Here is a 27,584-nt window from a genome sequence, read left to right as displayed (position 1 = left end):
GGTACAATCGGCCGTTCGCTGATGCTTGCTGGTTCAATGCAATTCATTCGAATCATGATTGTCACATTTCGAAATTTGAACGGTGGGAGCTGACGGCCTTCAAAACAAGTAACACGTAAGTGCGCTTACAAGCACTGTGGTATAGTGGTCATTGACCTTGGTTGCTGCACAGTCGACTGAGGTTCGATGCTCACTCGCAGCAAGCGGTTCACTTGGCAAGTGAATGAACCTTCGCCCGGGTCAACCCATGCAATGTGAGGAGAATTGGATAGTTAGTTCAAGGTGCTGGAGGGGCGCTAATAGACGATATCGGCTTTACCGAATTCTCCCCGAATGATTACCCATGATGCATTGCGCAAAAAAATTCACGGACGATAACCCAAACCCTAACAATGCATCATGGGTAATCATTCGGGGAGAATTCAGAAAGCCGCGATATCGTCTATTGAAAAGGCGAAATAGAAATGCGAGTCATAAGTACATTTGAGTATCACAGCGAGAATAAATATTTTCATTTACTGCCGCTATTTTCCCCGTAAACCGCATTGTAAACAATGAGGTATAAGCCCAAAGGGCTAGAAGTCAATCTCTTTGGTAGGATTTGAAGCCAATAAATCCTACCAAAGTTGCACGGCCTAGTTTTTGCACAAATGCCAGTGAAACCAGAATTCACTGCTAAATTAATTTCGAAAAAAATATCGCTGGAAAACAAAGGAATCGCTAGATTCAATCAGTCGTCAAAAATAGGGAGAATATTTTAAGGCTTCACTTTTTCTGTCTGTGAAAGGTTCAGATTCAGATCAGCCAAATCGTTTTGGATGTTGAGCAAAGTTTTGGAAAAGATGTTATACAGTATTTGACGATACGTATACTTTTGGTAATTTTCACATCTATTCTTTGGGTTGATTAATAAATTATCAGAATGACAAAATCGAGAAAAAAGAGCTTGCTTGAGTCCTGCAGCGTAGACTTTAGACATAATTTGTATTAAATAGAGGTTTTGTGCTAGCTGAAAACAATCCGGAGTGAATGATAGATCAAGAGGAGTCTAAGCAGCACTGTCCTAAAATTAAAGTTTCTATCACCGAAGGAAAAAAATTCTTTCATCTTCAATTTCTATTTTTTTATCGAAAATCATTATCTTTTCAACTCATTAAAATTGAAGCGTTCGTTAGAAATGGTAAGCAAAACAAGAAATTAGTATACAAGACAGAGGTAAAAAAGAAATAAAAGACACATTTCCAACACTTTCGCCGAGAACAAAACATTTCCTGAAAATTAGACTCGAATCATCATCTACGTCAACTTTGTGCATGCTAAAAGAAATATCTATTAAGAGATTTGATAACATTTAGGGTTATATAGGGAAATTTTGTAATTTTTTTGACGAGCTTTGTCAAGGAAAATAGAATGATTCAAGAGTTTCGATACAAATTCATTTCAATATCTATTTTCATAATTTAATTGATATATGATATATTCCAAAAAAAATCAAATAATTGTGACTTGGTGCTTGAATAAAACAAAAATTCTAATAGAAAGGATAATTCAAAAAGCAAAATTCAAAAATATTCATACAAAGAAAAAAACAGATCACTAGATCGATCTCAAACCCTCAAATGCAGACAGGTAATAAATTGAAAGTCCAAGTGATCCATACCACAATGCTATATAAAATTTCGTGAAAATTAACAGAAAAACATATACAATACTAATAACTAAAGCAACTACAAAAAACTTCTCGAATTTACATAGCCCACTTGAATTTAAGTTTCAGATTTGGAGGTTGGCTAAATTGGTGACCAAAAATCAGAAAATAACAATTTTTTAATTCTATTTCTATCGATAAAAATATCATTGGAATATATCTAAACAATAAGATTATCATTTTTACTAAAAACTTTACCAATAGCAGCAATTCCATATGGCTGACAAATCATCTTTGCTCTACACTGCTCACAAAGAGAATTTCTTTTATACTAAGTATACCGAAATGAAAGAATCTCGTCCACAATATCATATCATATTGAATAATCATCCAGGTTTTCTCATTGCCAACCAGTTTAAAATTTCATACGTTCATACTGACTTACTTAATTAACGACGCTGTGCGCCAAATGAATTGATTTTCCTCTTGTTCACAACAGCAATCATTGTATGTTTCATTGGTTTCCATCCATCAATTCACAGTCACGAACACACTGAATTTACACTTCTTCGGTGACTGCCATTTTCAGCACACTTTCAAAACACCAAATCGTGCTAGTAATGTCTTGGGGTTAATGCTAGTGACCAGTGCGAACTAAACTCCTTCTATATGCATGCATGAGTGAGTGAATAAGAGTGTGTGATGTGCATCAAATTCTCCATCCATCATCTACAACAAAATGAGTTTAATTTTCCGGTTCTTGAACTGCCACTAATCATTCAACACGTGCACGAAACTGATTGGAAACACACCACGACGTGTCGGATCACCTTCAATCTCACCAAACTGAAACAAAAAGAAGAGATTGTTGCATTAACAATGGAAGAGTGGAAGGCTACCTACCTTTTCTCCTCAACGACGTGTATACCATTGTAGTTTTGAGCTGTGGTGCTTCGCTATAAAGACCTTTCCCTAGTTAGGATGTCATTTTGAATAATTAAATACTCCAGCATCAAAACAATGATAAGAAAACTGCTGCAAACTTAAAATAATTATACATTAATATGTCATTGTTTTCATGCTGAAGTTTTCAATTATCTAACCTGATATCGTAACTAGCAAAAGGTCCATTCTTTCTTGGATTAAATAAAATACAATTGCGAAAGACATGAGGAGAGGATGGTTTTACTTACCCACCAATCAGGATCGGCTTCACCCTTCATGATGATAATTTCCCCTTCCACGAACGTCAACTCATCTGAATGATCAGCCTCGCAATCGTATAACGCTTTCGCACGACGGAATTTTGTCTTCGGCTCCTGAAAGTAAAGCAATCAAACATGAAGAATATATTCACGGAATTAAAGAAGTTTTTATTGACAAAATGCATGCATAACTTTCCAAAGACAAGTTGGGTTCATCGTTGGGTGTGGTTCTCACTTGTTGGTGTGATTCACCTGGCAAGAAGACTATAATTCAACAATAAACTGTGAGGGGTTTCTTGTTCTTTGGTGGTTGAGTTGACGCATTTAACCCTTGAAATGTCATCTTAAGTGCGACCAATTTCAGTCCAACTAAAGAGAAGTAATATCTAGATACCTTCCTAGAAATCGAGGAGCTCCTCAACGGCGTGTGGCTTGTGGCAGGTGGACTTGCAGGAACTAAAAAGAAAATGACGTTATCAAAATTTAATGAACGATAATCAATGATTTGAAACATGATTTGAAACATGGTTTGATTGTTGTTCAGGACCGACTCCAAACACTGACAGTCAAAAGATTATAAAGAGGTGTAAATATAATCAAGATCGTACAAAAAAACAATAAAACATTAAAACTGACCTTGCATATGATTGTTTGGACTTGGTGGTTCGTTGTTTTTCGGACGAGGTGGCGGTAAGGGCGGGGCGTCTGGATCACTAAGATGAAGAAAAGAAGAGTTTTCAGATGATTTAGGTTTGAAAAATGACATTCTAAGGCTAGGTAGACGTGCTTTAGCGTCAAAATCCAGTGGTCCCCAAAAAAAAAGTTGTCCCTATATTGTGATATGAGAAACACGAAGAAAAAGCTCTAGCGAGAAAAGTTTTCCTTGCCATAAAAACAAAAGCGGCCCTGGGAAGTTGGATAAGTGATGCAAGGACTTCTCTGCAAAGTGATATCAATTTGAATGAAACACAAAGTTGGTTATGTTATTTTTTATTTTTTTAGTTTTAAGAATTTAGAGCATCATTACATGGATGGAAACCATTTGAACCGGTTCGTGCCATTCATAAGCTAAATGAATTCAACTGCGAAATGAGCTGGATTGATATTTGTTTATGAGGAACAACGATCGATTGTAAACAAAAGCGAACACTCACAGTGGTATAGGAAATTCGATGGCCCCCGGTTTAGGCGTCACTAGAGAATTGGTGCGATTCCTTGTAGCAGCAGCAATGTCATCTAAGAAGTCTTGCTGGTTGAACAACATGCCGCCTTCTGAACGATTACGATTATGACCAGCACCCACTGAAGGAACAGGCGGGGGAGGGCGATCAGGGCGTGGTAGCATTTCTTCTGTACTTCCACGTGGTAGAAAAGAAGACGAGCGAGTGGGTGGTGCAGGTGGCAAGGAGCTGTTGATGCAATGATGTAATGAGATGTAGATTAATGATAAATCATTTAACGTGTTCCCTGTGTTATCTTAGTGTTCTTGTACACCTATATATCAACTCTTGGCAGCGTGGTCGGCTTTTTAGGGGGCTGGTAATGAATTTACATGGGACATTTGTTCTCGGCAAACTAAATCAAACTAAGCAATTTCCTACCAAAAAAAGGTGGGTAGCCTTCCACTCTTCCTAGAGGCATTTTCTCGTGTCTCTGCTGTGAAGGGCAAAATATTTTTAACATTTGAATACGGTAAAATCTCCAATTGACGGACACTCTAAAAGGTAGACACCTCTGATTAGCGGACAATTCTATTCTCCCCGGTCATTTCCTAGTCAAATCATCTAGTCGGATCCTCCAATTAGCGGATAATTGTTTTTGCACGAAATGGCCCGAACCCTACGTTTCCCTCTTTAATTTCCCTCTTCAAACTGATCACAGGCTTTAAAAAATTAGACAGGATTGATTTATCCAAACTGTTTAGTATATGTAATCACATGATAACGAGTGCAATTCGAATATAACTACACGAGTATTTTTTTGTTATTAATTCGAAACAAAAAAATCACGAGTGCAATTTTCGAAGTGTACGAGTTATTATGTGATTACGAGCTAATCGCACAATGGCTGTCACTATTTTTTCCCAGTTAGGAAAGTAAATTACAGAAATTACACTGAGAGTTTTATATTTTTCTCTTCTCTTTATGTATTTCTTTTATTGTTGTTTATTGATTTTTTTTCTCACAAAATAAATTTCGAATGCAATTAAAACGTTCGATGCAAAAAAAAAAAATGTAAAAAAACACGTGAAAATTAATTTTGTAAACATTGGCGCTGCATTGGAGAGTGTGATTAATTGCTCTCTACAGGATGCAATTAACGGTTAATTGCTCTCTTTGAGGGCGTTCCAAATAAGAAAAAGTAACCCATCGTGCGATTATTTCTTAAACACTTCAAAGTTTCATTGAACAAATCGTGTAGGCGTTTGGAACGCTCCCCTTATTCAGTCGTTGAATTTGTTTAAGTCAAAAAAATGATAAATTACAGGGACCTCAAGACTACTTTGATTCAAAAAAAGTGAATTGTTGCATTTGAATAGTCATTCTTATGGGGCGCCATTGTGGACAATATTCGAAGCTCGAATTATATATGCTAAACTCCATTTCCGTGGTCATTTTTTACATATATATTTTAAACTCTCAAACGTTTATTCTTTGTTTAAATGGGTAATTGTTTTACAAAAATATATATTATATAATGCATTGCGCGAAAAAAATCCCCGATTTTCCCGATTTATTAAAAAATAAATTCGTCGGTTCCGTAACTTTGGTAGCTAAATTCTATCTTACCCAGGCAACCGAAACAAACGCCTGTTAATCGTGGTTTTGTCGAAGTTGAGTGAGTGTAGTGAGATTGAAGGCTGAACTATAAATGATGAAACTAGGCGAAGTCTAACTTCGATAGTTAATTCAGCAAATTCTTCCGCCATATTTTCTGATTACTGATTACATAGCTATGACATAATCTTTATTTGTTTGCGAAAAGTACCCGGAGGCCGAGTAAAGATCGGGGAAATCGGGAAAACTCCGCGCAATGCATTATGTAATGAATATTTTGAAACTGAACAAAGATGAACAAATCATAGCATTATTTCATTTGAGAGTTTATTATCTATATCGAATAGAGAGGATTTGTTTTTAGACTCAGCATATATATATATTTCAAACTTAGAATAAATATTTGAAAGTTTAGAATATATATGTAAAAAATGACCACGGAAATGAAGTTTAGGATATATAATTCGAGCTTCCAATATTGTCCGCAATGGCGCCCCATACATTCTCTTGTTCTTCCATGTCCTAGTGTCTCTAGAAAAGCACTTCAGACCAAAATTTTATATACTTAACCCTTAGTACCTTATACAAAAATTAGAGCACAAAACTGAGAAGTTTCTAAAAGTCAGACATTTCTAATTAGCGGACACTAACCCTTTTCCCCGATGGTGTCCGCTAATTGCAGGTCCCACTGTAGCTTTTAACTATATTGACGTTGTTTTATCCATTCAATGCAAGAGTATCTTACATTTTTCAAACTTCTACACTTGTATTTTCGTTAACATCATCGAGAAGAATTTCCCTTGTATATTCATTACCAGTCACGAGTCGGGTTTATTCTCCAGAGTGAAAATTGGGACGAAAGCTCTGGTTAGAAATCTCATCTTATCTAGTACACCGAGACGAAAAAGTAATATAACGAGTAATAAGCTATAACGAAATAGCTTGTGATGTTTATGTTACTCAACATTCAGTACCATGATCAGAAGGCATTTCTGTAGAAAAAACGAATACACGGGAGGTTCATTTAAAAGACTTAATCTCAAGAGTTCGTTACAAATGGATATTTTAATATGCTAACCTTTTATCCACGAGTGTAGGATGTGGTTGAGTGGAGGGATTGTTTTTGTTGGCCGCTGCGGAAGCTGATTGCTTTGCAGTAAAGGTGGAGAGGGAGAGAGGGACACTAGAAGCTGTAAGGTTGGTCATCGTTTCTTTCGGTTGCGTCACGCCCGATGATGTCGTGTTGATGATGGCTACTGTGGGACCAGTGGAGGAGGTGGTGGCGTTAACGTCTGTTGGTTTTGGCGCCGTGTCAGGTTTAGGTGGCGGCACTGGGCCTTTCTGTTTGGTGGTTGGTCTTCTTGAAGGAGGCAGTGGGGGAGGAAACTTGCCATCTGTCTGTCCTGCTGAAGGAAGAACCTGGAAGGGAAGGATTGGTAATGAAATGTAACAAAAAGTTTCATAAGGAAGTAGGATTCATGTATTCATATTTTATTCGTAAGTGTTCGAAATACAGGTAAAATTTCATACATGAGCATGTAACATGTATTTCGCGGTTAGTGTAAAACGCAGGTCACAGGTCACAGGTCACAGGTCAGTGATGACAGGTTGACTCTAATCAATGTCATTGCAGAGGAAAATGTTTGGAAAACACAAAGAATTATCAAAAACATAATTATCAAGCAATTTCATCCATATAAAACCATTTCAAACATCAAAATTTAACCATGTGCTTTTATCGATCTTTCGCAGTTTGCGCCGTGTATAACGCAGACCAGAAAATATTTGAAACCATATACCATATACGTACAACAGGTATATTACATATTGTAATGTTTGTAATGTTATATGATGGTTACATACATATAATAAAACACATCGCTCTAAAACTACCTTCTCAGAGAACTCACGAGCTTCTGATTGGTGTAATTTTATATCCAGCCATATTGTTATCATCACATTCGGTATGCTAAATATTTTTGGTGTTTTTCTCTTGTAAGGCATGATATTTTGTGATTCTGTCAAAATTTTTGTCAAAAATTGTCATTAGGTCATTAAAATAACAAATGAATGATTAATTAGTTTCATCCTTCTAAAACCACTCTCTTAGGGACCTCACAAGCTTCTGATTGGTGCCGTTTTATATCCATTCACACTATCAACATCACATTCTGTATTATAAATATTTTTCGTGTTTTTGTCTTTTCTTGCATCAAATTTTATGATTCTGTTAATATTTGTGTCAAAAATTGTCATTAAGACATTAAAATAATAACTGAATAATTAATTAGTTCCATCCTTCTAAAACCACTCTCTTAGGGACCTTGCAAGCTTCTGTTTGGTGCCATTTTTTATCCATTCACACCATCCACATCACATTTTGTATAATAAATATTTTTCGTGCTTTTGTCTTGTTAGGCATTATATTTTATGATTTTGTCATTATTTTTGTAAGTAAGTGTCACTAGGTTGTTATTCTATTCAATTGTCATTTTATAATATCTAAATAACATGTATTACTTTTTTGTAATTTAATGCGTTATGTATTGATGTTATGTTATGTATATGTTATGATCTTATTATCTTTTTTCCGGTCTGCACTTTGTTGACCTGTGACCTGTGACCTGTAACCTGTGACCTGTGACCTGCGACCTGTGACATGTGACCTGTGACCTGCGTTTTACACTAACCGTGTATTTCGTTACATTCACAGAAATGCAGAAATATGTTTTCACAATCTTGAAAATGTAATGGTTGAAATTCAGATAGCAAACAAGTTTTTAGAATGCACGTTTTTTTTATAAGAAAATCCAAAATCTTTGAAGCCTTCGGATTTTCTTAACTTTTTGGTTTTCAAACCTAAAAATTCTCCTGTTCCTGCTCCTGTAAAATATTCTTGTTTTCACCATTTTGTATAGCCATTTTTACCTTTATTCCTAAGAAATCGGCTGTTTTTGAGTCCTTAAAGCCTTAAAATGTTCTTTACATTTTTGCCCGTTGAAGCCTTATGTTCTTATAACAAAAATGTGTAGATTGAGAGGAACAGGTGCGCATTATGAGCATGTGCATACAAAAAGTCAGTTATGTTTGAAATGCTACCAGCAAAATGCTACCAGCAAAATGCTACCAGCAAAAATGTTACAGTACAACCTCTCATAAAATTTTCGTTGCAATTTTTATTTTTGGAAAATTGATGAAAATATTACGGAAATATGTGATCGCGATCTATAATCATACTGTACATGGTCAAAGAAATAGTACAGACATGCATTTAAGTATCGCGAAAAACATCTGTCTTTCACGATATTTATTACACAACAATAGAACGAGAGAAAAATTTTATAGCGCTATAGCCTATCGCAAAAGGTTTCTTTTTAACCCGACAATAGAGACATCTGCACTTCTTTTATACTACTATTTAGATAAGATCCAATTACATAAGATGGAAGAGAATAAGAGATAAATTTATTTTACGATAAAGACACTTTCTCACATATGAAAGAATATTTTACTTTTGGTGTGGAGTCTTCTGTAGGGTTGGATCATATTTTGTGTTAGCATGCCAAGAGGCAACAAGAATTTAGATGAAGATAAAAAGCTTTTTGAAATCGTCAGGAAATACATATGCTTGTATGATAAGTCGCATCCCGACTACAACAATAAACTATTCAAACAAAAATGTTGGGGTGAAATTGAAAATGTTCTTGGGATGGATAAAGGTAAGTAAGAATATAACTAACAGATTTGTTTGATTTTTGTTAGTTTAAGTGTCAGGAAAATTAATCCCGGAGCTGCCCCTCAAAAGGGCTTTATCTTTCCAATCTCACCCCCTAAAGATACAGTGTAAACGAACGATGTACGAAGTGGGAAGTGTCAACCACTGATGATACTGATGACACACACTTCGCCTTTAAAAGGGAATGAGATCTAAATGAATGAACATTGTGATATTTCAGATACCGCTGAAAAGACCTTTGTCAACGTGAAGAAAAGATATTCCAAATTAACCAACGCGCACCGAAGAGCAGTCAGCTCTCAAAAAGGTGTCAGAAAAGAAGAGATCAAACTCAAAGAATATAAATTTTTAGCGTGGCTCGATCCCTTCATAAAATTAAGGAACGTGCTAACGGACGAGGACGCGCCATCTTTCAGTCACAACTTCATGCAAGGGCATGCAAATGAGGATCACGTGCACCATACAACTGAAGAAACATCTGAAATAAAAGACGATGATCATATTTGCGAAGAAGACCAACACATTTTCGAAAGTTACCCACCCATATCGCCTTGCTTAGTCAGCACAGGAGAGAAAACAACTTCACGCATCGTTGATGAAGCTACTGATCACAACAAAACGCTCGCCTCTTTAACTTGTGGAAAGGACTACACTCAAAAGACAAATGAATTCAAAAAAAATCCAGTCACTGATGGTGGCCAACGAAATCATGTAAATAAATTGAGGCCGAAATTGACCAGAAAGATGACTGGCAAGGAAAAGTTGAACAAAACTCAAGTCTCTAATGTGGAGGAAAAGGTTTTGCCAACCATGGGAGATTCCAATAACCAGTCAAACAATAAACCAGTAAGTCAACATGACAAAGAAAAGAACGAAGACGATCTATTTGGTGAACTGATCGTCAAAGAACTGAAAAGATTATCACGCCCCTTAAAGTGCAAGTTCAAGCACGAAGTAAACAATCTGCTTTATCGAGTTCAACTCGAACAATTGAAAGGCGAAGAGGCGTCAAATCAAAGTCAATCTTGAGCCCTCTATTCACTTTCAAGGTTATGTTCCATAACGCAATTTTTTCCAACCAACAAAAACGATAAGGACTTTCAGTGCAAAGCAGAGCTCAGCCCAAACAATTTTTCTTTTATTATGATTTTTCAACTGACATTTAGTACTGTTACACATGGAAAATTTTGAATAAAACTTTAATATTTTTAGGAAGTTTTTTTATGTACGGTTTACGAGATAACAAAAATAAACATTCTTTAGAAGTTAAAAGAAATGTAGCAAGTGTTTTGAGTTCGTCATATTTCAAACGTTTTCATTAGTTTCCAGTGCGTCAAAAATATTACTACTCTTAGGTGCCAAATAAACGGGGGGTTCGAATAAACGGGAGGGTTGGAAAAAATTTTCAAATTAAATAAACGGGGGGACCTAATTACCGGGGGGGTTGGAAAATGGACCTTAAAAAACCTAAAGAGGGTCAAAATAGAGGCTTTTTAGAGTAAAACAAGGGACTTTCCTTTTTATAGCTGGGAATTTTTTCCAAAATTAATAAACGGGGGGGGGGTCCTAATAAGGTCCGGGGGGTTGGAAAAAAATCGAAAAATTAACAAGCGGGGGGGGGCGTTTATTTGGCACCTAAGAGTACGCGATTTGCAGTTTTGCGAGCTTCCATTTTCCTTTTTTATGACAATGCTTGCTTATCGTGCTGAAAGTAACCTAGTGGAGGACAGCAGGCTTACAAGGTACCAGAATAACTTAAATAGTGTCGATTCGAGTTTGATTTCCACAGTGTCCTCCCATTTGGATTCAGTGGTAAATGGGTTTGGTATTGATGAAAAATAAGAAATATAAAATTTACTTGATAATTATGAGGTAATGCGATGCTGTGACGTGCTTGTTGTGAAGAAGTGTTAGCTGTGGTAAGTGTTGTGATGTCTGTTGTCGTGCTCACCACTGGTGTGTTCACCGTGCTGCGCGATTTCGGTGACGTCATCGAACGTTGTATTGGGCCCTGGGTTGCCAATCCTCCATGTTGCGGTAGTGGCTGCTTGACGGAAGGTGAAATCGTAGTGTCTTGTGCTACTGGTGTTGACTAGTAGTGAAATAACGGGATTATGCGAGTGTGTAATGCTTAATACAATAACGAGTGTTTACTTACGATTTGAGTGCTATGATAATTGATAAGCATATTAACAAATTTGCAGGTATTACCTTTACCTTTTGGTCATAATCTTTGGGTGGGTCCTCAGGACGATCAGAGGTGTTGATCAAATCGAGTGGTGTCGCATATATGTCTTCCGTCTAAATAAAGATAGACAACACGACATTAGCAAATTGATTAACACATTCACTGCCAACTACGAGTATACTGGTAGGTAGAGCGGTTGGAATACCGGCAGTACTTCAAAGGACCGTTTATTTTTATACAGAAACTTTTGCTCTTTTACTGGATTTTCGGAATCAACGTGAAGTTCTGCGTCGATTGGTATACAATTTGAAGGAATTTGAAACGAAATTTTCGATAAAATTTTCAATTGTTGAAAAGGTTTCGGCAAAAGAAAGCTGTCGGTCAGGCTTCTAATAATGTTCAAAGAACAATCTTAAAAATCTCCCAACGTCATCAAAATGATTACAGTGTTACCTCGTGAAGACCCCAGTCGATCTTAACATGATCGAATTTGCCAGTCTTCCCATCATCAGATAGCTGAAAAAAGTGTAAATATTCATATGTTTCCGTGAAAGTGGTGTTAATTGTCCTGTACAGTTAAACTGTAAAGTCAAAATATATGTTAAAAAGCATTGAAAAAGCTAAAGTAAAAATAAACTCGACCGTTTAAGAAAATCAAACGTGACAAAGTAAACACCTTACCAGCTCAATGATTTCAGTGAATTTGTTGTGTTTTGCGATCTCCAATGCAGATTTTCCTTGTCGATTTACTAAAAATAGAGAGTAAAAATTTTGTCACCTTGACAACCTTGATCTTCTTTCAACAAAAACTGGCCCTGGCCTAAAGTCCTGAAAACCTGTAAATATTTTCACGCGAGAATCAATTAGGATTGGATTTAAAAATTTTCTAGATAGCTTTGAGCTTTTGACTGTGACTCTTTTTTTCAATCAATCACTATAGACGTTCGGTTAAAAGTATGTTTGGAAAAAAAGAACGAAAACCGCTTTTTTATTGCGTTGTACTGGCTAAGGAACATCGGGTGATTCGGACTAAAATCTGGAAACCCCTCTATGGGTCTCCAAGACAACATCAGAGAGAGATTTTCTTCCGAAAGTCGAAAAAATCAAACAATCTAGAACAACTCACGGGCTTGTAGATTAGCACCATATCTGACGAGAAGTTTAGTGCACTCAGGTTTGTCATGCATGGCAGCTATGTGAAGTGCTGTGTTACCCTCTGTGTTCATCGCGTTCACGTTTTTACTGCGATAAAAGAAAGAAAGAAAATCATGAAGGGGCTTCGCTAGAACGACGAGTTGCAAAACGGACGCTTAGAGGCGAATCTTTCTAATCAAATGCAATAACTTTGTCCAGGCGGAAGCGGGGAGACTGGGGAGACTCCAGCCTCCCCACTTTTGAGCAAATGAGACTTTTTTCACATATCCGTAGCGAATGTTATCTCATTTTGGGCCTTCAGCCTCCCCACTTTTACAGTTGTTCCGCCGGGCCTGTTGTCTATCTTCTGCCGATTGTTTTATCGAGCAGTCAGTCGATCTTCTGATTGGGTCTAAGCAAATGATGGAAGGAGCAATTTTTCAGAAAAATTCAATCTACAGCTCCCCCTTAAAACAATGAATTGCCCGAAAATTGGGCCATTGTCAGAGCTTACGAGAGGACTAGCATGAAAACCTGTCCACTTACCAGTTTTGAGTGATAAAGTCGACAATATGTAAGCTTGTCAGGTCTTCTTTCTCAACGCAATAATGTAACGACGTATCGTTGAGATTCTAGGTTAGAAAAAAGAGTGTAACAAAATAAATAGGCTATCTATCACAGTTCAATTGAAGGAAAACTGAGTGTTTGGAAATTGAAAAAGAGAAATGATAAAATAATTTTACTTTTCTTAGGTTGATCTTTAAAAAAGAGCATAGGAAGAAAAAAAGGGGTGAACATACAGAATCAGGAAGGGAAGAGTTGAAATCCACGCCATCTGCATATAGTTGAAGAACGGCAAGAATATCATGATGGTTGATCGCCCGTTGTAAATCCTGGAAAAAGAAAGTGGAACATAGTATGAAATGAAATCAAAAAATATCAAAAATTGAAAATGAACGAAAAAATTTGATCGGAGTCAATCTAATCTCAGTCCAATATTAGTCAAATTTTGATTATAATTGATAGAAAATCAACCAAATCCGACTGTCCACAAGCGGTGAAAATATTCGTTCGACACACGACCCATTTGTATTTTCAATGGCTTGGATTAGCTTAGTACTAAGCATTTAAATTAAAAAAGGAAACAAAAAAGCTGCATTTCTTGATAGAGTAAAAATGAAATTGCAGTTTTGTGCTTTGTTGAAAAGATACTCAGAAGTGAAGTATTATCAAATAAAATAGTTAAAAAAACATCAGAAAATGATGACAAAAATAAAGATGAAAAAATAAATATCAACTTCTTGGGAAACTGTGCTATAATCACCATTTTCACTTGAGTAGTTCTTATATCTGAAAACATAATCCCGTGAGAAAAAAAAATGTAGCCCAAAATTTATCAGATTGGCTTCAATAATCATCAAAAAACAACTAGTCAAAAGTTTTTCTTGGCTGAATAAATATTTCTTATATTCATACTGAATAAGGGTTTTTTCACAGTGATGACGTCCATCAAGAGTCTTTGAAGATTTTTTATGAAAATGGTGATAATAACACAATTCTGAAAGAGCTTGCTTTTTCCATCTTCATTATCATCTTCATTTTCCAACTTTTTTGAATTTTTCCTGTTTGATAATACTCCACTCTTGAATATCTTTTCAACGAGAACAAACCGTTGTCTAATCCGAACTCTATCAAAAGTTACAGCATTTTTTGTCTCCACTGCAGATTATATTGAGGCAGTATTTTGAGCTTAAAATCGAGAGGTAGGTTTGTAGGATTAAAATTCGGTTGTGGTGATATTCACTATCACGCCATGGAATAGTAATCAGATGGTCCAATTCTTAAAAAAACTCATCTCACTGTTAATGTTTTCAAAAGAAACAATGAAAATGAATCATCTCGCAAACAAAATCCCAGATAATCTAAAAATCTTTCACAAAAAAAGATCAGTGTCAATAAAAGAAAATTAAGAATTATTTGGGCGATTCTACTCAAAGTTGTACATGTCCTTTCCGCAACAGGGTACCAAAATGCCAAATTTCAAATTGGTTTAGGAACTAATATTTTGCCCTAAAAAGTTAGTTATAGTGTTGTCTTTCTTGAAATTGAAGTCTGCCCCAAAGTTTTCTGATAATTTTAAGTCTTTCCTTACCATTCTCGTAGAGTCATCAATTTTTGTTAAGAAATTATTGAAACCAAGAGTTTAGCTCATTTAAAATTTCCTGTTGAATGGGGAACATCAAGACTGGGTCAAAATAAAGACCAGCTTGGTTACCAACTTAGAACAACTGTTTTCTGCTCTTAAAACTACTTATCACTATCAAAATTTACCAAACTGTTGCGGAAAGGACATAATCTGAAATTTTAAGTATGCAACTGTTTTCAAAAACTGTCAAGAAAGCAATTATTCATGGTTTAAAGTATTTAGTATTCAATTTTACACTTTTAAATTGCTTAAAAATCATAAGTATGACTTTTTATGTATTCCTAAATAAAATAAATTAGTTCTCAAATAATGTTGCGGAAAGGACAAAAATTAGAGCGAACAGACTCTTGAAGGTTACACAGAATAAGAAGATCGTGAACGGTGTAGACTGGTTGGTCTGGATTGGATGATAAGATGTCCTTAAGAGCTTTCTTTACTGTTGCCCCAATGCCATCTGGGATACCTTTACCATGTCCACTTTCAAGCCAAATCCATTTAATATCAATTTTATTATTCAGAATATGAATGTAATAACCAGCACATGGTTCTGTTTCTGTACTGAGATGTTGGCGAATCAGAAATAAAGCTTATTTTCTTAGCACCAGTCTTCACTAGTTCATCAAGAATTGGTTGAATGCTTGTCATGACTGCAGGAGCTTTATGGTCAGTGCAATCACTGATGCAGCGCAACGATATCTGCTTATTTCGAACCATATGTACATTGGGTGAAGGCAAACTGTATCTTCATGATAATACGCTGACTTTTCTTCACGGCTTTGTCGCATTTTGGCATTTTCTGACCAATCGAGCTGAATGGTGATAACGTCAGACTTAGATTGGGCCTCTTCTCTTACAAGTTTAAATGCTTTGTATTGCGAGTGAACACGAGACTTGTGGTCATGCATTATTTTCAATTCGTTGAGAAGTCTTTTTTTGAATTTGGTGAAACTTAAAGTTACTAAAACTTTACGGCTAACTTTCTTTAACCTTCTTTTTTTTTCTTCGTGGTTTCAATTTTCTGCCATTCTGAAAATGTAATAGGCGCACTGAAGTTAAGATCCTTAACTTTTCTGACAAGCTCATCAATATTGCGATAATCCATAGTGTCATTCCATCTTATGTCAGTGCGTTTTGTGAATTTGCTTAGTGCCTCAGGTTTTATTTCGGGATTCAAGCACATTACACAAGGACAGGTTCCCCAATCGTTTGGGTTAGGCTTCACGACATTGAAAGGGCAATTTTGTGAAAAATATGATAAACTGCCCTCGTTGGAGTTTTTAGCCTTGAATTTCTCAAATAATGAAGAAATTGAACACAAACGATATCTGAGGGACAGCATCTCGTCGGGATCTGCAGGGTTTTTCTTCATTTTTTTGTATCCGTACACATACGTGAGACATCATCTCGTAGAAAAAACTTTCTTACTAGTTCTTGTAACTCAGTTAAAGCTTCCTTTTCTGAGTTAAATGAAACGTTCATTATTTGATGAAGATGACTGCTCACCAGTGCTTGTATTATTTTTTTCCATAATATCTTCTCAAGCGTCTCATCTTATTTTTTACAATAGATTTTTGTGGAGTGGAAAAGTGTTATCAGTTCTGGTTTGCAACCTTTTCAACTCTTTCTGTTTTGCTCTATAGTTTTTCTTTGCCAACCCTAACCCTAACCCTAACAACCCTAAACAACTTCATTCTCGTTAGATTTTCTGTCTTAAGCTGCCTTTCTGTTTGCAGCATTCTTTCTTTCGCGATCTTGATCCTTTAACTTTCCATGTAGCCTTTTGTTCTGATAAATGATTGCTCTTTTTTCTCTTGATCTCTCTGTGCTAGTTCTACCCATTTTACTATTAGTATTATATCTAATCTAAAGAAAAAGATACACTTTTAAATATGAAACAATTTGTGTTAGGCTAAAACCTTTAAAAAATTACTTTCATCTACTTTCAATAACTATCATCACAACATCAAATTTCATATTTGATTGTTTACAAAAAGTTATCTCTGCACGCCAAACGTTTTCCATTCAAAATTGAATGTTTACAAATCAGAAAGCAATGCAATGTCTTCATGAAAAGTTAAAAATTAAAAGAATAACATTGGAAGAACTAAAAGTAGTCCAAAAAACCTAAATACATTGAAAAAACATACCAAACTAACTCAGAAATTCAGTTTTAAAAAAGTGTCGCGGAAAGGACATTAGTGTTGCGGAAAGGACATCATGTTTGAACCTTGATTACTTGTGGACAACACAACATTCAGAAACCAAACTTATAAAAATAATTTCTTTATAAGAACGCTAGCAAACTGAATAAAGAATTCAAGCCCCGACACCCCATGGAAAAAAATTGTGTACAAATGTTTAGCGTTGCGGAAAGGACAGATTTTGGGACCATGGCTTATTGACATCCAAAGATGTATGAATTCTAGATCAAGTACAGCATCATTTTAAAATTAAAAAAGATTCTGTCAATGCTAGATAGAAGAGCTTTTAAAAAAAACCTGTTTTGGGTGGAATAGCAACAGTAGAAACAATTTTCTGACTCAAACAACAAAAGTGTTGCGGAAAGGACAAAATTTGGAGCCATAAATGAAACCTGAAGTAAATACCATCATGATTTTATTAGAAGCAAAGAAGGAAAAAATCATATAAAAATTTACCTTCCCCATACCTTTAGAGTATGAAATCAAGTCACTGTAATGATAGAACCCTTTATAAATGGTACATTTCAGTCTCGGTTCAAAGGGCACTTTTTTGAAAAAATGCCAAAAATTGGCTTTTTTCAACTTTGGACTCAAATTTTTGAAAATGACGGTCCAGGTGCCAGCTTAAACTGAATTTCCCATGGGGGCACATGTAAAGTAGAAGCTTTAAGCCAATAAAACCCCTGCCAGATCGTCTCCTTGAATAGCTATATCAAAAACTGTTGCGGAAAGGACAATGTACAACTTTGAGTAGAATCGCCCATTTGAACCCAAATAAAACTATCGTTTATACGATTTCGGTCGAACGTATCAAGATTTGAGGTTTCCGTATATATTTGACCTGAACAAAAATTGAGGGATTTTTTGACTGAGTTCTTAGCTTGAGTGGACTGGTGTAAGAAAAGATTAACATTCCTTCGGTTTTCAAGAGGTTTTTTGTCATTCGTGTTCAATTTCAAGCGTTAATGTTCGGTCAGATCAAGGTTGTCATCCTGATCGATGAATATCATTCGACAAACAAAAACTCCATTGTTAGAACGCGTTCATTGATAGGGGAAAAGTGCTTACTCACAAGACTTATTATTAATGTGTACACAACGTAATCTTTTATACGGAAATTCCCGACAAATATCAGTGATTTGCCACCAGTTTTTGAATTTGAAGCCAAGCCAAGCTGTTTGCAAACAAGTTTCATTGTTTGGGGCCTTCCGAATAAAAGATTACGTCGTGTACATCAAGAATACGTCATGGACATAATAAAAACAAGAAACTAAAACAAAGTGTTGAAATTTATTTCAAATAATGAAATAATTACCCAATTATTTACAAATGCTCTTTATAAAATAAAATCAAAAATATACTACAACTCTCCCGCCATTTTACAACAGCTTTTTTGCTTGGTTTCTGCAACATCTTTGTTGCAATCATTTTCACTGCTTTCAGGCGCACATGCAGCGCTTCACGAAAGGCGAGCAGATATGTACTACTTTTATCTCGAAAGATACCAATTTTCATTTTAGCGTGAAAAATGTTTTCCGGATAATTCCTATCAACTTCCGATGTAACTTTAACGATGTAATTTTACAATGAGTCTTCCGGGATGCGTCACTGTGCCCAAAAGTAAACAACTTAGCTCTGCAGTATTTGCTCACACGATGACCCAATGACCCGTTGTGGTCTCGTGATCACCATCTTGCTAAAAGTTCTTTTTCATAGAAGTACTCGAGATATTTTGAGATACTTTCCAACCATCCATTTCTTTCGTAGCCTCTGTCCGGAAAGAAATGCCAAACTTTTAAATAACTGCATTTTTAAATGGCTCATTAGATTGATTTTTATCTACTGGGGAAATACTTGATTTACCAAAGCATGCAAGAAACGCTAAGAAACGCGCAAAGAGAAAGGACATTAAACTGAAAAACAGAAGCAAACCTCGATGAGAATGTTGGGCTGGTGGCCAGATGGATTGATGAAGGCTTTCTGAACATACTTCTGCGTGATAAACTCTTTTCGTTGATCCCTTGAAAAACAATGGTGGTTGATTGAGATTAGACAATTCACTCGAACCATGCATAAAACAAAAACTGACAAGTGGAAAGTTGTGTAGACCACTATTAGATGTCCTATTTTAAAGTATTTCAATATGCTATTTGGGGTATTTGATTCTGACTTAAATTACTTACATATTACTGCCAGCAGTAGGTTTGAGAGAAGGATCCAGGCTAGCTTCCATAATTTCGTTGAAGTCACTGTTCCCTACTGCTCGCGCCAGCTAAAAAATGAAAGTCTTTTACATTATCGAGCCTAGTTCATCACCCTCAGCTTTTCCTTTGTTTTGACTTTAACTATAACCAGAAACAAAAGTAAATACCAACAGGTTCAATGACAGGCTTGGGCACAGACCGGGCGCACGACCGAAACTTCAACTTAATTTGGAAGTTATTGAAGAGACTAAATTATTTGACTCGTCTTTCTTTTTGCGAACCTAAAGAGAGACTTTCGAGGGTCTTGAACGGTCTGACTTGAGGACATGGGTAAAGATATCATTAATACATCGCCAAATACTATTTTACCAAAAAGCCTTCCAAAGATATTCGTTTAAATTAAATCCTGGATAAGTAGGAATTCACTTTAATAGTAACCAAACTGGTAGGGGCAGACGGTAAGGGTATCATTAACACATCGCCAAATACTATTTCACATAAAAAGAGGAAGAGGAGCAGACGCGTTATTATAAAACCAAAGATTACAACAAGTACCAGTAGTTCAGCCGTTCCCAGTCTGTCCAGCGTCAAGGATCGAATTCTTGAGACATGAACACCTAACTCACGATGAATACCAGAACATTCGATACATACTACCACACCAAGATTCGTTGATAACCAGGTCGGATCTAGAATATGAAAACAACAGCTTTGTTGGGGTAAACTCCTTTCGCTTTTCAAACACTTTCTTGATTTATGAGTGTACAATATCTAAATGGACGTAGATAAAGAATTATTTTATCAAACTTTCAAATGGAAGTCTTACCATAAGCGTTACAGTCGATACATTGATTATTTCCCGGCAGCCTTCGCACCTCCGATATGATACCTTGCGTTAACTCTTGTATACTGCTCACTGGTTCTTTGGACTGGAAAAAAGGAGAAGAGATTGGAGTACATTACGGTTTCAAAGAGAAATGTATTAAAGTAAGGAAGAAGCTGGGTGTAGGAGGATAATATTAAAGCGATATATGAACTTACCAGCGCGTCTTCGCCTTCACCGAAAGCTTTATTTAGTGCTTCTTCCCTCGCGTTGCTCAATACTGAAATCCAACTAAAAGAAAACAGTTCCAAATAATTTTTTTTAAACATGAAATACGTGAAATACACATTGAAATCTTAAGAAATCATATAAAAACTATTCAGCATAACTGGCTGAGATTTCTTCCTATACGAATGCATGTGATCCCTTTCATTAGGATGTGATGGTACATAGGAAAATGGCAGGTGAAATGTTTACTAACGCTTCATAATCTGCTTCATCTTCAGCTTGGAACAAATACGTTCTGTTGTCTGTAAAAAAAGATTGTTGAGAAGTACGTTTTACACCTGACTTTCTTCTAATCATTCGTGATTTAACATCAAATGCACAGATAATCACACGGCCTCAAGATTCATTCATTCTTCGGGATTGGCTGACAAAAGCATTGCTCACTCATATTGAAGAATGTAAACTGGACGTTACGGATGGTTGGTAACACATGGTCAGTTCATATCAGTTTTTTTATATGCTGTCTCTTAATGTTAACACCTGGTTTGTACGAGATTCGTAGTTGATCATTTCTTGAAAATACAATTATACTTACGTGCTACCAAAGCGAATTGTAGCTTTTTGTCCTTTTCAGCCATTGGCTAAACGAAGTGAAAAAAATAAGTATTGAGAATCAATGTTTTTGGATCGGCCAATCAAATTGAAAAGAGAGTTTTGTCTTGTACGCATTGAAATATACAGTAAGTAATTACTTTTATGTTTTTAAAGAAGATATTTTGAAGTTGATTGAATTAGTTCAACTTTTTTTTAACTTGACCCACGACAATTGGAGTTACTTTTACCTTGACTTGGCAGGTGAGCAGTGGTAGTGTTGCCGTCGGTGCACTTTGCTGAAAAAAACAACAAAACTCATGACGTTAGTTTCCTTTCACGTCAGAAAAGACTGATATGAGAAAGGGTATAAAATGTTAACTTTCCATCAGAAGAACTATCATACGAACCTGATTATGTGCCAGTGTGAATAGACCATTGCTGATGACGCAATACCGCTTCTGCCATTGTTTCCGTACACTGAATGAAATGAAAAAGAAAGAAATCAAAATAAGCACTTCTTCTGAAATGCAACCTTATTTTATTTAAATTATAGAATTTGAAAGGATAAATTGAGAGAGAGGAGATAAATAGACAGCAGAAAATTACCCTTCAGATCGTTTGTGAAGATGTCCTGATTTGGAACCACCGAAAACTTTATCTCCTTGTTGGCCATGAATCTTGTAGTTCTGACGTCCACTGCTTTTATCAACCTGTAATGAACAAAAAATTACGTTGAATTCTTATGACAGTTATGACACAAAGTTGTCTGCGAAGGTTTGTATGGTGCACGTCAACTACTTACTGTCAATAAGCGACGTTGATAGCGAGGACTGTTCATAGCTACCGTTACCATTTTGTGAGAGTGCTCACCCAAATACAAAGCATCGATTCTACGCGTCAATGCTGGTGTACCCACCATCGTCCTCATCTATCATTATATCCTTGACTGAACTTTCTTTAAGAATTGTGTCCAATGTTTTGGAACAAACGTGTCTTGTATGGAACAAGGAAGGAATTTGAAAACTCAACACGTTTGTTGAACTGTGTTAGTAACAAATGACATCAGTTTTCATAAGGTGAATCATTTGTTTAAAATCAAAATGTACTAATCTAAAGCTCCAACACAAATATAGAAATTGACACAATATCCTTTAAACACTTAATTGGCTTTATTGTTTCGAAATCCCACATTAATATCAAATCTCTTAAATTAGATACGCAAAAAAGATTTCTCGTCTATGACAAGGATTAAAGAATTTACCTCTTTTGAGTCCAACTGAAGAATAGTTTTTAGATTGGACTTTATGTCACTAAGCTCCTTCTTTTCCTCCTCTTTCTCCAATTTCCTCTGAAAAAAAAATTGATTACAATTGATTGAGACATGAAAAATGTTAGCTTTGTTTGTTAGAAAAACAATTTCCTTTACGTAGGCATAAGACAGGGCTAACCCACACCTTTGCTTTTTGGGTCATATTGAAATGAATAAAAGATTACTGATTAACTAAAATAGGAAAGTAGATGATCTCTCATTCATCAATAACACGGACACAAAATATAACATGAACTTATTGTTACCTTTTGTAGTTCGTCTGCTAGCCCTTCGAAATAACTTCTCATTCCTTCTAATAGCTTGATACCGCTGTTGAAATACCTATGGAGATTATGAGGGGCAAATGGGATGATGCAGCTGGCACCCAAAACCCTTTTGACATCTGATGAGGTTGGCTTTAATGACCAAATAATATGTTTGTGCTACTTGCTACTAGATCTATATCACATGAAATCAATTTGAATTCTTTTGCAATAAAATTCAAAAGATATTTTGCCTTAATTAGGAAAAAATCTTTATCCCAGGCTGCTAAGGCTAACATCTTTAAAAATGTGAGCACTACATTGTCAAAGAGAATAGAGAATAGGAAGGGTGATTCATTACTGCAATCATACCTTAGTTGTGCATGATAGTGTTCGATAAGATGTTGAACCAGCTCCACACCTTTCTTCATTTTGATGTCGTTCGCTTTACTCAAATACTGGGAAGAAGAATATTATAATTTAAATATTGTGAACTTATGATAATGAACAACGCTCCTTTTGGTTTATCCTTGGGAGCAACACAACATAAACAAACAACAACACAAACAACAAACTTATATAAGCGAGTAGATTTTGAAGCAATATACAAAAAGCAACACAATAAAACAAAGACAGCCTCCTTTTCATGAACCATAATATAATTTTATGAGTGATATACCTGCAAAATGCTGTTGTTAGTAGATCAAAGATTATTTTTTGGGTTAAATTGAAAACTTTATCTATTACTGGATTGCAAATAAAGTGGATAAACTGAAGAATGATAAAAAGTGTTCAAAAAATTACGACCTGTAGTATTGATTTGTTTAACTACTGTAATCGGATGAACTAACCTCACTAGTATGGTACATAAATGTTCTTCTTTCACGTTCTGACCCTTCTGCAGTTTGCTTAAAAAAGAAACAGAAGGAGTAACTACTTTCTGCTGGCCAATCACAACAGAAGACTAGTAATTGTAGAAGAAAATGCTTTCAAAATTGCACTTTTTTAAATTTCATCAACATCGTCAAAAATCTAAAAATGAGCTAAATTTTTAAAGTTTTCATTTCCAGCAAGTGAGAATATTAGTTTTACCTCAGGTTGGTCAATGCGATAAAGAATGATTTCTGATGTCTTTTTGCGCTGCTCTTTCTTTATACTAAAGTGAAAATAGCATAAATATCTCATTTAGGGTTCATTATTGAAACATCACACTGCAGTCAAGTTATCTTATATATAAACTTTTTCAGAAAGTCGTTTTTGCGTGATATTTTTGAAAATGAACAGACAATTGTCTGCTTACCCTTTAGATTTGTATTCTTTCCAAGCATCATCCACCGGCCTTTTCATATCCTACAAACAGAAAGAAGTTCATAGAGCTTTACATTAAAAAGAAACATAAACAAGACGCCTAATATTTAGAGTGCATGGGAAAAACAAGTAGTTGAGATGGAAGCTAACTCAAAATCTACTACTACAAAGAAAAGATTGAGAGTTTTTGGTCATAAATTAAGTAAGGGATATATTGATTAACACAGCCTATAGATATTTACTTTATTTCACTTTCAATAAATGCAATCCATATACAAATTCAATAAGATCTTCATGGATGCGACTCGAGTCAGGGACTCATTTACCAAATTTCGGTAGATTTTTTTGGTTGCATCAAAAGGAAAAAATATATCCAACGCTCGTGTTTAATCTGCACGATGGTATGTAACTATCTGTTAAGAGTAATTTATTCAGGATAGACTAGTCGAACGGGAAGATCTGCCGGTTTAGGAAGGTTTGATTTCTTCAAAACTAGTCTAGCAAGCTAGACGACTAATTTATACATAGTAGAAATAAAGCAAAAAGTAATGAATGGAACAATTTTAGTCGTCTAGAAACCTTTGTGCACTAACTTCAAACAAAAGAAAAGTGTCAATATTGCAATTATAATTTTTTCCTGCTCAAAATAATTCTTGAGAAAAAAAATATGTGTGGATTTGTGTATTGAAAGTTTTTCATTTGAGTTGATTTCGTTTTGAGAGTTTGTTGTTGCTTGATAAATTGTTTTCTCTCTACGCAAGTTTCTGCGTAGCTAGCCGGGGTATCTTTAAGGCTGGAACACCGGATTCTTCCAGTCGTTTATACAAACTAAATCCCGTATTATTATCATTATTAGTATTGGTATTATTAGTATTACACGCATTATAAACGACTCCAGTCTACTTCAAAACAGAAACAGGAAGATAGAAAAATGTAAACAAAGAAACATACTTCTAAAATTCAAAAAATCGTCGCATCAACATGAAACACTTCATTTCTCGTTTTTCAATCAAACTGTTAACATGACAAATTTCAGATGAAAATATGTTTTAGGTATTTGTTAACAAGTCTTTCGTTATCTTTCGTCAAATTTTATCCTCTGATTTTTACTTTTTTCCACTTAATACCAACTAGAAGAACCATCATTTTTCAACAGAAACAGGTAATGTTTTATAAAATGTTCTGCAACTCTCCCGAAGGAAGGTCCCTCTCTTAAATAAATTATCCATTTTAGAAGTGTAAATTATGACTCAAACTTGCCTTTTTTTGGAAAGGAGGAGAATAATATGCGTAAATATGCGAAAATTAGATGACAAAAAAGTTGTTTAAAGGTTTGAGAAAGATAATCGAGTATAATTATAGCTTTATTGGTCGAACTTCTCAACTCAAAAATATCACCTTAGTAATTTATTTTCGTGTTATTCAACTCGCGGCATGGGTTGTAGCATGGGATTTTTATAAAGTGGATATTGTGCCCATCCCTTTTTTACTTTGTAAGAACTAATAACTGAAGGGTATATTACCCGCCATCAAGAGTTATTGATTTAATTGTTATAAAGCAGATGCTTTAAAGAAAATAAATATACTCATATTTTGCGCCAGCCCGTGTTTACTTTGTAAGAACTAATAACCTAAGGGTATATTACCCTCTACAGCCCTCTATCAATAGTTATTGATTGATTTTATTCTCATAAAGTATATGCGTAAAAGAAAATAAGAAAATAATCCAAAAGTGTGAAGCTCATGATATGTAATAGTTATCGGACAGTTGCGAGTACAATATGAGAAATATTTTACGAGTTTCGAGATTTTTCCGTACAATATTTTCCGAGCCTTTAGGCGAGGAAAATATACGGAAAATCCGGAACGAGTGATAGTATCGGTATCTTTTCTGTCATTTGTTTTCGGTTTTACACTTAATAATTTTCAAATATTATATTTCATATCCATTTCTAGTCATCATCATTGGTCTTAATCGTCTCTAATCTTAGCGATTTTTCTATAAATCTACCTGAGATTTTCGTATAACGCAGAGAACCAAGTATTTGCAAACAATATTTTATAGTCAGTTTTTGCCATCTTCATCTCATAATATCAAGCAGTCAATTATTTTAATTATTTTATTTTAAAGGACACTTATATAAATCATTTTATAAATTTATTGTTTATTTTAAGTCAGGACCAACATAGTTAGTAATATCATTTTTTTGTATAACTGTCTGCGTTATCCTGTAAAAATATTCAATAAAAAAAAAAGATTCAATTTCTAAGGCGAAAAAGATTCAATTTCTAAGGCGAAAAAGTTTTTTAGTGAAAATCTGCTGTTGGTACCCTACTTTCAAGCAAAAAGTCAGGAAAAATTATGATCCAAAGTGGGAATTTGCTACCAAAAATATTTTTTCGAAAATTCCGGTTTTGTCACATTCGAGGGTTTATAGTTATGCACCTTTATGCAAAAAATCAAATGAGCCAATCTCGAGAAAAGCTGGTAACTAACGCATCACATGATAACGAGTGCAATTCGAGAATAATTGCACGAGTGATTTTTTTGTTATTAATTTTCCGAGTCCGAAAGGACCTGAAAGGACGAGAAAAATTCTAAACAAAAAATCACGAGTGCAATTTTCGAATTGTACGAGTTATTATGTATTTACGAACTAATCGCACAATGGGTTTCACTACTTTTTTCCCCGTTAGGAAAGTAAATTACATTGAAAATTTCATATTTTTCTCTTCTCTCTATGTTTTTCTTTAATTGTTGCTTATTGATTATCTTTCTCTCAAAAGGAATTTCGAATGCAATTAAAACGTTCGATGAAAAAAAATGTAAGAAAAAACAATAAAATCAATTTTGTAAAAATTGGCGCCGCATCGAAGGGTTAACAATCAATTGCTCTCTACATGATGCAATTAACGATTAATTGCTCTCTTTGAAGGCGCGCCAAAAAAGAAAAAATAACTCATCGTGCGATTAACAGAATTATCACAAACAAACCTTTCAAGTCTCAAATTAGTGTTTCAGCATAATGCCAAAATAGAGACCGCCATAGCTCTTAACAGCTTGATTTTAAAAACCACATTTAAAAAAAACCAGAGAGAGTAATGATGTTGGCTACTAGGTAGTATATCGTGCTGGCAAGGGGTAAGACCTTGAAGCTGCTACATTGACAAAAAGAATTAGCTACCCCTCTACTTTTTTACTCTGAAATTAGCAGTTTTCTCTTGAAATAGAATGATTAAATTCTGAATACTTACCCCAATTTTATTCATATCTCCTTTCAGCAATGAGTTGATTGGGAACAGCACCATGTTATTGAAATTTTCACACTAAATTTAAAGTGAAAGATTTTTCAAAAACATTACCCTAAAAGGGTCCTTAACCATGTGGTCATCCAAGAAATTTAGCTACTATGTCAGAAATATTCATTTGTGTATAAAATTGTGTCTCCAAAGAAATCTTAATACAACCTCATTCTTTATTCAAGACGCTGATAAAAGGGGATATGATGTCCATGAGATAGGGTTTTATAACTTTGTTTAAGTAAAAAAACTTACCAAGATTTTCCTATGGTTGGCCAGCTCCTGAAAAATTTAAGTGATTATTAAAGGGTATATATAGTCTAGATTTTATAAACTGAAAAAGAACTTTTGCGAAGGAGAGCCAACACCATGCTCTGTTAACAATTATTTTGAACAATTATCTGATTTCATGCCTTCTCTGCGTAATGAACCTTCTCACTCCAATTATAGCTTTTAAAAG

At 35.1% G+C, this 27,584-nt stretch overlaps 2 protein-coding genes across 5 annotated transcripts in view; one reads left to right on the top strand and one right to left on the bottom strand.

Annotated features, from left to right (window-relative positions):
- Positions 1-1,422: 1,422 nt before the first annotated feature.
- Positions 1,423-27,584, bottom strand: part of LOC136805301 (arf-GAP with SH3 domain, ANK repeat and PH domain-containing protein 1-like) — a 42,715-nt gene continuing 16,553 nt past the window's right edge. Inside the window, exons 6-36 of one of the 4 annotated variants that reach the window (XM_067061895.1) lie at positions 27,380-27,406; positions 27,080-27,151; positions 23,817-23,866; positions 23,609-23,672; positions 23,368-23,424; positions 22,889-22,974; positions 22,520-22,595; positions 22,206-22,292; positions 21,551-21,654; positions 21,352-21,421; positions 21,193-21,240; positions 20,946-20,991; positions 20,604-20,652; positions 20,341-20,413; positions 20,126-20,228; positions 19,855-19,988; positions 19,279-19,367; positions 19,028-19,115; positions 13,489-13,581; positions 13,235-13,320; positions 12,681-12,796; positions 12,236-12,303; positions 12,008-12,070; positions 11,584-11,667; positions 11,225-11,458; positions 6,709-7,049; positions 4,008-4,262; positions 3,490-3,566; positions 3,248-3,309; positions 2,842-2,967; positions 1,423-2,494 (exon numbers count right to left, since the gene is read on the bottom strand). In XM_067061895.1, coding sequence (XP_066917996.1) covers positions 2,420-2,494; positions 2,842-2,967; positions 3,248-3,309; positions 3,490-3,566; positions 4,008-4,262; positions 6,709-7,049; positions 11,225-11,458; positions 11,584-11,667; positions 12,008-12,070; positions 12,236-12,303; positions 12,681-12,796; positions 13,235-13,320; positions 13,489-13,581; positions 19,028-19,115; positions 19,279-19,367; positions 19,855-19,988; positions 20,126-20,228; positions 20,341-20,413; positions 20,604-20,652; positions 20,946-20,991; positions 21,193-21,240; positions 21,352-21,421; positions 21,551-21,654; positions 22,206-22,292; positions 22,520-22,595; positions 22,889-22,974; positions 23,368-23,424; positions 23,609-23,672; positions 23,817-23,866; positions 27,080-27,151; positions 27,380-27,406 — 3,003 coding nt within the window. In that variant the 3' untranslated portion in view covers positions 1,423-2,419. Of the gene's footprint in view, positions 2,495-2,841; positions 2,968-3,247; positions 3,310-3,489; positions 3,567-4,007; positions 4,263-6,708; positions 7,050-11,224; positions 11,459-11,577; positions 11,668-12,007; positions 12,071-12,235; positions 12,304-12,680; positions 12,797-13,234; positions 13,321-13,488; positions 13,582-19,027; positions 19,116-19,278; positions 19,368-19,854; positions 19,989-20,125; positions 20,229-20,340; positions 20,414-20,603; positions 20,653-20,945; positions 20,992-21,192; positions 21,241-21,351; positions 21,422-21,550; positions 21,655-22,205; positions 22,293-22,519; positions 22,596-22,888; positions 22,975-23,367; positions 23,425-23,608; positions 23,673-23,816; positions 23,867-27,079; positions 27,152-27,379; positions 27,407-27,584 lie in introns of all 4 variants that reach the window. The other 3 variants (XM_067061887.1, XM_067061903.1, XM_067061910.1) reach the window with 3 other exon arrangements.
- LOC136805291 (uncharacterized) lies at positions 9,132-10,488 on the top strand. The gene is made up of 2 exons (XM_067061875.1): positions 9,132-9,349; positions 9,587-10,488. Exons 1-2 carry the CDS (start codon positions 9,190-9,192, stop codon positions 10,393-10,395), a joined length of 969 nt encoding a protein of 322 aa, XP_066917976.1. The 5' UTR covers positions 9,132-9,189; the 3' UTR covers positions 10,396-10,488.

This window comes from Clytia hemisphaerica, unplaced genomic scaffold (assembly GCF_902728285.1).
Source record: "Clytia hemisphaerica strain Z4C2 unplaced genomic scaffold, Clytia hemisphaerica genome assembly, whole genome shotgun sequence".
Lineage (NCBI taxonomy): Eukaryota > Metazoa > Cnidaria > Hydrozoa > Leptothecata > Clytiidae > Clytia > Clytia hemisphaerica.
Note: the sequence above shows the minus strand (reverse complement) of the source record. Positions and strands in the feature narration are given on the sequence as shown.